Here is a 12,482-nt window from a genome sequence, read left to right on the forward strand (position 1 = left end):
TATAAATAAAAAAAATAAAAATTTGAAAAAGAAATCGATAATTAGATAAAAATACGTAAATGACCTTAAAACAAAATCAGTGAGGTCATTAACACAGACAAACAAACAAGAAAATACTCACTTGGAGAATTGAATACCAAAGAACCAACAAATCTGAAGACAAACAAAATATTTCGAACTTCTCAAACTGTTGCCTTTTACTTGATTTCTCACATTTATTATATACTTTGTTCTGCTTATAATTAGTCATTTCATTCAGCATTAACTTTGAAAACCTGTATACAGTGAAAACACATAAACAAATGAAGGGAAAGAAGTAACGTTCTCTACATTCAAGTCCATTTCATCAATGAACTTTTGTGACACCCGTTGTATAAACCAATAAATAAATTAACCAGTCAAAACGTTCAATATGGGTAGTAGGTTGGCCAGGGCACCAGCCACCCGTTGAGATACTACCGCTAGAGAGTTATGGGGTCTTTTGACTGGCCAGACAGTACTACATTGGATCCTCCTCTCTGGTTACGGTTCATTTTCCCTTTGCCTACATACACACTGATTAGTCTGGCATATTCTTTACATATTCTCCTCTATCCTCATACACCTGACAACACAGATTACCAAACAATTCTTCATCACCCAAGGGGTTACTGCACTGTAATTGGTCAGTGCCACTTTCCTCTTGGTAAGGGTAGAAGAGACTCTTTAGCTATGGTAAGCAGCTCTTCTAGGAGAAGGACACTCCAAAATCAAACCACTGTTCTCTAGTCTTGGGTAGTGCCATAGCCTCTGTACCATGGCCTTTCATTGTCTTGGGTTAGAGTTCTCTTGCTTGAGGGTACATTCGAGCACACTCTCCTATCTTATTTCTCTTCCTTTAGTTTTGTTAAAGTTTTTATAGTTTATATAGGAGATATTTATTGTTGTTACTCTTCTTAGAATATTTTATTTTCCTTTTTTCCTTTCCTCACTGAGCTATTTTCCCTGTTGGAGCCCCAGGGCTTATAGCATACTGCTTTTCCAACTAGGGTTGTAGCTTAGTAAGTAATAATAATAATAATAATAATAAAATGGGCTATACGCCCAAGAAGCACAACTGCGACCACACACTGTGAAGAGAAAAATGGATGTACCCATCAGACAATTTCTACCGCCAACAAACATGTCCACCTCTGTAAGATAACAACCATAATCAAGGTGTCTCCAACTTTGGGTTATATAATATAATATAATATAAATATGTATATATATATATATATAATATATATATATATATATATATATATATATATATATATATAGCCTATATATATATGTATCACTATGAGGGGTAGATGGAGATGGTATGGGCACGCTCTTCGCACTCCCCAAGAGAGATTAGTTCACCAAACGTTCAGTAGGGCTCCACAAGGTACTAGAAGATTTGGAAGACCCAGGCCTACATGGCTGAGGACTATGCAGCGCGGAGTAGATGATGAATGGAGAAGTATTGAATTAAAAGCTCAAGATAAAGACCACTGACGAAATCTAACCGAGGACCTTTAAGTCAATAGGCGTAGGAGGAGATGACGATATATATATATATATATATATATATATATATATATATATATATATATATATATATATATACATATATATATATTTATATACATATACATTTATATATATATAAAATATATATATATATATATATATATATATATATATATCAAATAAGCCATATATATTTTTTATATATTAATGTCTGGATTCTCTTAACGACCTCGGGATCAGAGCCCCAGGCGAAATCACACTAAGACAAGAGCTTGGCTCCGGCCGGGAATCGAACCCTGGTCGGCAAGCTTATATAGACAGTGACTAACCCACTTGGCCTGTGTGATTTCGCCTGGGGCTCTGATCCCGAGGTCGTTAAGAGAATCCAGACATTAATATATCAAAAATATATATGGCTTATTTGAATAAGAAAAACACGTAAAAATGTGCAAAATTTATCATATATATATTTATATATATATATATATATATATATATATATATATATATATATATATATATATATATAATACATATTCTATGTTTGTAACTTGTTAGTTGTCGTGATTTCTATATACATAAACGCGCGCACACACATTATATATATATATATACATGTATATACATATACTGTATATACATATATGTGTGTATATATATATGCATATATGTGTATATATATACATACTTACATATATATAGATAGATAGATAGTTTGACTTACTAGACAAAATGGCCTTTTCCTTTGAATGTTGAAATTCTTAATCTACCAATGCAGCAATATGAAAAAAATCATGATTTGGACTTCTGGCAAACTATACTCAACTCAGCGAGAAATGGACAAGGCGAGGGTACTTGGTTTTGAACGGAGTCCCCACTGTTGCCTTACCTCCACAGATCACTGGGTGGCCTTTTTATTCCAACCCAGCTCCACCTCCTTAACCTTTTGTTTCTGTCTTTCTTTTTTTTATATATATAAATTGGTGTATTTCTGAAATTGTATCCGAAATTATTCTAACGTTTGTTCCATACCACCACTGTGATAAAATGGAAGGCGTATTTTCTTTATAAAGGTTCCACCCCTCCTAAAGGAATCCCCTCTCATATCCTAGACGGTGCCAATTCACACACTACGACATGCACGCTTTGTCGATAGACCATTCCCCTGCTTCAAGCTTACCATATAGCTACTTACTTAGCCAAGCTAAGGCAGTTATCTACAATGTTAACAGGCACTTCTTAAGACCAGGTGCCCTACCCTTTAGTCTTATTTCTCTTTTCGTTGAGTATAGGTTATAATATGAAGGTCATTCCGTCAATGGGGATATTTGCTTTGTATGCAAATGATGACTTACCCAAAAAATGTACAGTATGTAATCATATTTATTAAAATTGGCCATCCAACAATATGAGCTTATTAAGCACGGCCCAGAAAGAACGAAAGAAAAGGCAATACTTAGAGAAACTTTAAAAAGGATAAAAGATGAAGAAAACCAGTCAGGCGAACCAGAAGCAAAAGCTGAATTCCAAAGAGTGGCAGCTGAGGGAAGGTAACTGCCCCTAGAGCGTCTATTTCCAATGATAAAATTTTGGAAGTGCTTGCCACACTGGCAATATCCACTCAATTACCCTCGACAATGTTATTTTAACTTTATAACTCTCTTAAGGGTAATTTTCAATTCAACTACTCTCTTTAGACTTTTAGAGGATTATTTCATATAATTCCTCAATATCCTCACGTTCTTGTTGTTACTTTACATGGTTATTTTCATTTAATTACTCTCCATAAGGGATTTTTCCTTTAATTGTTCTCTACTACATTTGCCCTTAATTCCTGATCTGGTTCTTAATCACTGGCACAGACGTTCAGTTAGACCTTTGTGCAAGTTGCACAAGATTTCTCATGATTCTGACCATCCCAGACTGTGCCATCTTGTACGTAGTACCGGGCATCCACTTAATTCTAACAGTACTGCTTTCTGCGTCATAAAGCTCAATACTACACAGTATTCTAGAAGTTTCTTTCCAGCGGTGACCTAATCTGATCCTAATCTGGCGGTTGGACCGATGGAGCTTTCAAAAATTCAAATTTACTGCAAATGCTTCTCTGTTGAATAGGTTGACATAAGTCTCGTTTTGTGGCTTATGTATGTATGGCATATTATTCTAACGTTGTAATTGATCTTAAAAATTTTCTATTCATCCCTTTTCATAAATTTATATAGTATGTTATAACATTATTTCCTTTCCTCGCTGGGCTGCTTTCCATGTTGGAGTTCTTGGGCTTGTTGCCTATTGCATTTCCAACTAGGATTGTAGCTTGGCGGGTAAAAATAATATAACAATCTACAATGGTTTACTCACTATATGGCAATTTTCACTTAATTACCACAAGAGGAAATTTTCACTTTACTATTCTCGATATGACACTTTTAACTTAATCACAACCATTTCGAAAGGGTATGTTTTCACAATACCAGTTGCAATGGACATACTGTTAATCCCGGCCTGCAACCGTGTCGTTCCGTGGACAGCTCCTGGTTACCGCTTTAATTAAGAGATCTAACATTGGCAAATTCATTCCAATTCAGTCGTCAGTTACTGAAATAAACTTCGTAATTCAATTGGACTCTATGTGGGCGGGAATGAATTCATAACAAGGCTGTGCTACACGTGTTTTATTTACTCCACAACTGTTGCATATTTTTTTTTTTTTTTTTAGTTTTAATTCAGGTAAAGAATATAGACATTGTTTGTCTACTGAATGTGAAATTGATGATAGGAAGTGCGAAGTATCCAGTTTTCTATTATCAAGCAATTACTGTATGCAACCACTCATGAAAAATGACTGCAAAATATTTGGATAGATATGCACGCACATATTCAACCTTTCCTACCCCTTCCCCTTCCCTAACTACAATTTGTGTGTGTGTTTACAGTATGCATGTATGTATGTATGTATGTGTATATATATACACACACACACACACACACATATATATATATATATATATATATATATATATATATATATATATATATATATATATATATATACAGTATATATATATATATATATATATATATATATATATATATATATATATATATATATATATACACACATATATACACATATATATATATATATATATATTTATATATACATATATATATATACACTCACACACACACACACACACACATATATATATATATATATATATATATATATATATATATATATATATATATATTTATATATGCATATATATACACACACACATATATATATATATATATATATATATATATATATATATATATATATATATATAATTTATATATACATATATATATATATATACACATACACAAATATATATATATATACATATATATATATATATATATATATATATACACATACATATATATATATATACACACATACATATATATATATATAAATATATAATGTATAAATATATATATATATATATATATATATATATATATGTGTGTGTGTGTGTGTGTGTGTGTGTGTGTGTGTGTGTGTGTAATCAAACACACACGATTGAGAAAACGAGCAAATAAACCTTTCTCCATATATTGAATCTGAACAAGTAACAAAAACATATCAAACTGCATTACCTTAATAGATAACTATGAAATTAAGTCATCTTACGAGAAAGCATTTAAAAGATATAAGTCTTCGCTTAAACACGACTGAAGACGCTGTCGCATGAATTCTGTTACTGATACCAAGTAATCAATATTAAAGTTGGCCATGTTTGTCGAGAGGATATCGTATAATGCCGAACTTAGGTCCTCCTCAACATTTAGGAGATGGTGCCAAATTTGGTGGCACGATTCTATGGGACGCCACAACGCGTACTCGTATAATCATCACTGATTTAATGATAAAATTATTTTCCTTTCAACCAACTGGTAATAAATGTAATTAAATTTACTGTTGAATTCAAGTTCTTAAAATTGTTTTCCTTTCAACCAACTGGAAACAAATAAAGTTAAATTTACCGTTAAACTTGAGTTCATAAAATTATTTTCCTTTCCATGAACTGGAAACAAATGTGGTTAAATTTACCGTTAAACTTAAGTTTATAAAATTATTTTCCTTTCAACCAACTGGAAACAAATGTACTTGAATTTAAAGATATAAAATTATTTTCCTCTCAACCAATTGGAAAGAAATGTACCTAAATTTAAGGATACAGCATAGAATTATTTTCCTTTCAACAGATTGGAAAAAAAATGTACTCGAGTTTAAAGACATAAAATTATTTTCCTCTCAGCCAATTGGAAAGCAATGTACTTAAATTTAAGGATATAAAATTATTTTCCTTCCAACCAACTGGAAAAAAATGTACTTAAATTTAAAGATATAAAATTATTTTCCTCTCAACCGATTGGAAAGAAATGTGCTTAAATTTAAGGATATAGAATTAATTTACTTTCAACCAATTGGAAAAAAAATTTACCTAAAATTAAGGATATCAAATTATTTTCCTCTTAACCAATTAGAAACAAATGTACCTAAATTTACGGATATAAAATTATTTTCCTTTCAACCAATTGGAAAAAATTGTACTTAAATTTAAGGATATAAAATTTTTTCCTCTCAACCAACTTGAAATAAATGTAGTTAAATTTAAGGATATAAAATTATTTTCTTCTCAGCCAACTTGAAATAAATGTAGTTAAATTTAAGGATATAAAATTATTTTCTTCTCAACCAACTTGAAATAAATGTAGTAAATTTGAGGATATAAAATAATTATCCTTCCAACCAACTGGAAAAAATCTAGTTAAATTTAAGGATATAAAATGATTTTCTTCTCAACCAACTTGAAATAAATGTAGTAAATTTGAGGATATAAAATAATTATCCTTCCAACCAACTGGAAAAAAAATCTGGTTAAATTTAAGGATATAAAATGATTTACTTCTCAACCAATTTGAAACAAATGAAGTAAATTTAAGGATATAAAATCATTTTCTTTCCAACCAACTGGAAAAAAAATCTAGTTAAATTTAAGGATATAAAATTATTTTCCTCTCGACAAAATGGTAACAAAAGCAGTTGAAATGGAGGATATAAAATCCTTTATTTTTTAACTAAGTTCAAAAGTCAGATGCAAAGAAGGAAAATGAAAAGGCTTCCGGTTTAACGTAGAACGATGCAAACTTATTCTTCTGACATCAACTAATTATAGGAGACAGAGTAAGATGATAGTTCAGATGCCTAAAGCCTTTATGGCACGGGATCAGATCCCTTGCAATAAAGGCTTCAGGCATCTAAACTTACCCAATCCTTCCAGATTTAGATAAAACTAATCTTAAATTTAATTACAGTTCCGAATGAGTATTTTTCTTATAATGTAATCTAAAAAGTTTCAAACAAACTAAAATACGTCTTTGACAGCAACGACATTTACCCTGATATCAAATGAGTTTCACTATTCCTTTCAGAAAAAAATAAAGAATAAAAAATAATCCATTATCATTCTTAAAATATTAACATGTTTTTCTTTTCCTTTGCAGTCTCTTCAAAACCTGAAATTTGATATCAGATCAGAGCACATCATCATTATTTTGACCTTAGGATGTGGACTGCTGGGAGGGATGTGCTTCGCTATGTGCTTTAATTGCATCAAGAAGCTAATTAGAGACGGTCGACAGATTCACGTAAGGATTGGTTTGCGTGTTTGCAGTTTCCCCTTCCTAGAGAGAGAGAGAGAGAGAGAGAGAGAGAGAGAGAGAGAGAGAGAGAGAGAGAGAGAGAGATTAATAATTAAATTTAATCTATTTTTCGACAGTAGTTCAAGAATCGCTGTAAAACTAAACAATGATTTATGAGAAGAAAAGATGTATCAAAGATAAAAGGCGTTTTCAGACATTGCAATGATTTCAAGTTATATTGTCTGACATAAACTGACATAGAGGGAGAGTTTTATAAATAATCACAAATAATGTTATTGTATGAAGATTACGTCAAAATTATAAACGACTTCTGCTTTGGAAAAAAACACAGTAATTACGTTTCTTGACGAAAAAAAATATTTGCATTTGGAAAAATATCTATTTCTATGAATTTTAAAGACATTCTCCCGATTGGGAAAAAAAGTTTGTCATCTTATTTCCCTTCTTGATAAAGATAACTTTATGAATATTCTTTACTGAAAAAAAAAACGCATTCATGTTTATAGACATAGTTTTCTCCTTGAAAACAAAATTTGAATATAAATGGAAAAAGTTTATCATTAAAATTCTTTAAACAAAAATCACGAATTTTTTTTTATAATTTTTCTATTTTGCTCCAGAAAAAAAATATGGACAGTCTTGAATGAGAAACGCTTATCATTTAAAATGAAAGATAGATAAAAACTTTTGAATTTCCTTCTCTTTTTATTTTTCTCAATGAAAAAAAAAATTATGAATATTATTAAATGGAAAACGTAGACGTTTATCATTCATATTCTTTAAAATCACGAATATTTTTATCATCTTTTCCATTTTTCTCCATGAAAAAATATTGATATTAAATGGAAAACGTTCAACATTTATATTTATTGAAGAAAAATCATGAATTTTCTTATCTTCTTTCCTATATTTTCCAAAAAATCTATGAATATTCTTAAATAGAAACGTTTATCATTTATATCTTTTGAAGAAAAATCTAGAATTTTATAATCATCTTTTCTATTTTCTCCATAAAAATTATACGAATATTCTTAAATAGAGAACGTTTATCATTTACATTTATTAAATAAAAATCATACATATCTTTATCATGTTTTGCAGGAAAACATAAGACGCTCTCGCGAGCAGCTGGAAGAACGCAGCCAAAGCATGTCGGCGACGTCATCCCCTCGCGTCGTCTACCGCCCCACGATCAATGAGGACGGCCCGTGCTACATCTCCGACGCCAAGACCAACGGCCACCCTTGCATCAGACCCGAATCCGAATCGGAGAGCGAGGGCGACGAAGACGAGGATGACGAGGATGTCGACGACATGGAGGAATCCTGCGTCGAGATGAGAGACTGCGAGTGCCAGACCAGAGACTCCCTCCTCACTCAGAGAGACTCGGGGCAGACTCAGATCCCCATGACCCCACCTCCTCCCCCACCCCCGAATAGACGTCCACCGGGTCTTCCTCCTTTGAGTCCAGGGCCTCCACCGGCCGTTCCCACCCCGCCGCCTCCGCCAGGCAGTCACTACGGCCGTGCCCCTCCGGGACCACCCTCCGACCACTATGGTTCCTACGGGCGCCCACCAGTGCCCAGACACAACGACCCCTACGAAGTGGACGACCAATCGGACGACTCGTATGCTCAGCGATACCGAGCGGAAGCCGTCATCGAGATGAGAGACAAGGGCCAGTACGAGCCGACGAAATCGCCCAAAACGACGCCGGACGTGTTGGCCACGCATTGAGGGCGGCTGTCGTTAGCCCATTCTTTGATTTCATTCTATTTTTAAACTTGGCGAAGGAGGAGACGGAAGAATCAAATCGCGGTTTTCCCGACGGGGGAACCGCGTGTCTTGGCTGCTTTACCAAGCCTCGCAGGGTTTTCTCTCTCTCCTGACAGTCCACAACACAAGAATAGGTCTCCCCCACTTTCGGTTTTGTTTGAAGGATTCGTGAAAGAGTCCTACAATGGTTGATTTCAAGTCGGATTTCTTCCCCCCTCTGTGAGAAGTTCTTTGAATTGACCTTCTTTGGAAACACGAAGGCCTTTGGTTTATCTATTTTTCCCTGGCGACAGAATCATTAAAAGCTGGGTATTGTATATATATTTTTTTTCGATTTTTAGAAAAAAAATTGCTAGTTTCATTTACGAGGTGTTGAAAGCGTTTAAAGTGTTTCGTCTTCTGTGATGAAGATGATCCAGTCCTATGGGCGAAAGTTCATTTTTGTAAGACACTTTCCGTAAGACAGTCCAAGTTTGAAAACACGATATTACGAAAAAATGAATGTTACTTACAGGACTTGGCACAGGTTTATTTCTAAAGTTGTCGACAGGATCAAGATTTTTTCTTAATACATATTTTTTGGCTGTGAGTTTTATCAAAAACTCATCTCGTTGAAAGAGGTATCCCAGATCACTAGGGAAATAGTTTTCTCCTTTTCAAATAATGTCTAGCTCTTAGTGGCAAACAGGGGTCGATAGATCATAAAATGGTAATTAAGTTGATTTGATAACAATAATAGGGAATGGAGGACAAATTACATAATCAAAATGATAATTATCTATTGGAAGCCCATACTTAAAATAGAACTAGCATCTAAACTTTAATTGAAATATTGCTCAAATTTTACATATATATGTCTCATGCATATCTTGAAACTGTATTTTACAGGCATGCATGTGTTTATGAGTATACGTCTACACTGGCATATATACATTTATAATATATAGTATATATATATATATATATATATATATATATATATATATATATATATACACACATATATATATATATAATATATATATATATATATATATATATATATATATATATATATATATATAATTTGAAAGGAAAAATAATCAAAATAGCCTTATTCGATATAAGAGTTGAGCCAATTCCGAATTATTCACAAATAATTCTTATTAATAAAATGTATGTGTAAGGGAGTTTTCGTCTAAATACAACTTTTAAGATTTATTCCATCAATTTGTTAGATATACAATAAGAATTAAAAGAAATCAAGAATGAAAATACGTTCTTTCTTTAGGTTTTGTATATAATAAAAAAAAAGTACTCAAATTAATAAATTAATTACCGTACATCTGAAATGGCAACGTCTGCCTTAAGAAATCAATGATAACAGACAGATCACCTTTTATATATGTCTTAATGTATACAAACATACATGCAGACTTAATGTATACAAACATACATGCAGATACACAAATACATACATGCATACACAAACATAATACACACGTACATATACATATACACACATGTATATATACATATATATGTATATATAAATACAGTATATATATACATATATATATATATATATATATATATATATATATATATATATACATCCAGAAAATACTTAAGTGTAAAAACAATATGGAATTTTGACTAAAATTGTGATACATTACAATTTTAGTCAAAACTTCAAAGGATTTTTATTCTTAATAAGTTTATTTCTGGATATATGTATATGTGTATGTATATATATATATATATATATATATATATATATATATATATATATATATATATATACCTGCAGACAAAATTCATTAAGAATAATAATTTGAAGTTTTGATTAAAATGTAAAACCTGACCTTCATATGTCCCTGGTCCAGCAAGATCAAAATTGGCCCCTCCCTTAAAGCCACGGAACATCGTCCAAGCAACTAAAAGATCTGTTACCATCTCTTTTCCTTTTTATCTGTATCCAGATGGGTAATCGAATTCCTAATGTGAAATAAACAAGTGCTTTATAGGTTATATTTATTGAATAGTTCTCGTCTTCCGTAGCGGCAAGACCAAAACACAACCCAGCGTCAAAAGTTGAGAAGATGAAGAAGACGAAGAAGAAGAAGAAGAAGAATTAAACAACAGAAAGCTTACCATCTCGTATGCCAGCAGCAAACACATCATAATCATATCGCCCACCCCCAAAGCCCTTTTTTTTCTGAAGACCAGACCGCTACACAAGACGGCGTAAAGAATTAGTTTAAAATATGTCTCCTTCTGCTGAGTAAAGACTAAAACAAATTATGACAACAATATAAATATAAGAACATACCTCAGTTTGTACATACTCGTAGATTGTTTTAAACTAATGTATAACGGAACGATATAAAAGTAGATGTACCATATATATATTATACGAAAAAGACAATCAAAAAGGGATTTTCCTCGCTCTACCCCCGCAACCTCACCCCTTCGGTAAAAGAAAGAGAAGACGGAGAGCGCAATGCTCGTAATAAGGAACGTACTGATGATAATTTTGTAACGTTAGAATTACATTAATGTACCCGAAGAACGTTAAATGCATACAGTGTATGTTTCATGTTGTCCATAATATATTGTTTATGCTTTCATTAAATCTTCCGTTATAAAGTAAATTTTTTTTTTTTTGTGCTCTTGGGTACCGGTGCTCTCGAAAATGCCATTATGTAGAAAGAATATTTATTTACATAACTTTTTACGTGAATCGAAGATCGTATAATATGAAATTTGCAATGTCCATAAAAATTTAATACAACTATGAATACAAATATTCATCTACATTTTCTATTATATCATATATCTATCTTTTTCTTTTATACACATACATACCCATACATATGCATTCATATATATATATATATATATATATATATATATATATACATATATATATATATATATATATATATATATATATATATCAATATGCGTGTATGTATGTGTATATATATATAATATATATATATATATATATATATATATATATATATATATATACATATATATATATGTATATATATATATATATATATATATATATATATATATATATAAACACACACAGCCTCAGACACTATATACAATATATATATATATATATATACATATATATATATAAATATATATATATATATATATATATATATACATATATATAAATATATATATATATATATATATATACACATATATATGTATAGATATATATATATATATATATATATATATATATATATATATATATATATACCCGTTCACAAACACTATACTGCATATATATATATATATATATATATATATATATATATATATATATATATATATATATATGCACATACATACATGTGTAAAAAAAGCTTGCTAGCATATCAAAATTCTAAATGGTCAGGGCACACTCCCACACATGTACGTTTATTATCAAACAAGCA

The 12,482-nt window shown here is 31.2% G+C and overlaps 1 protein-coding gene across 1 annotated transcript in view; it reads left to right on the forward strand.

The window, feature by feature from the left end:
• The window catches only part of Neto (Neuropilin and tolloid-like), a 238,835-nt gene extending 228,872 nt beyond the window's left edge, over window positions 1-9,963 (forward strand). Inside the window, 2 exon segments of the mRNA XM_068357177.1 lie at window positions 7,102-7,245; window positions 8,362-9,963. Of these exon segments, the coding sequence (XP_068213278.1) occupies window positions 7,102-7,245; window positions 8,362-8,997 (780 nt within the window). The 3' untranslated portion in view covers window positions 8,998-9,963.
• Window positions 9,964-12,482: the final 2,519 nt, after the last annotated feature.

Source organism: Palaemon carinicauda, chromosome 33 (genome assembly GCF_036898095.1).
Source record: "Palaemon carinicauda isolate YSFRI2023 chromosome 33, ASM3689809v2, whole genome shotgun sequence".
Classification (NCBI taxonomy): Eukaryota; Metazoa; Arthropoda; class Malacostraca; order Decapoda; family Palaemonidae; genus Palaemon; species Palaemon carinicauda.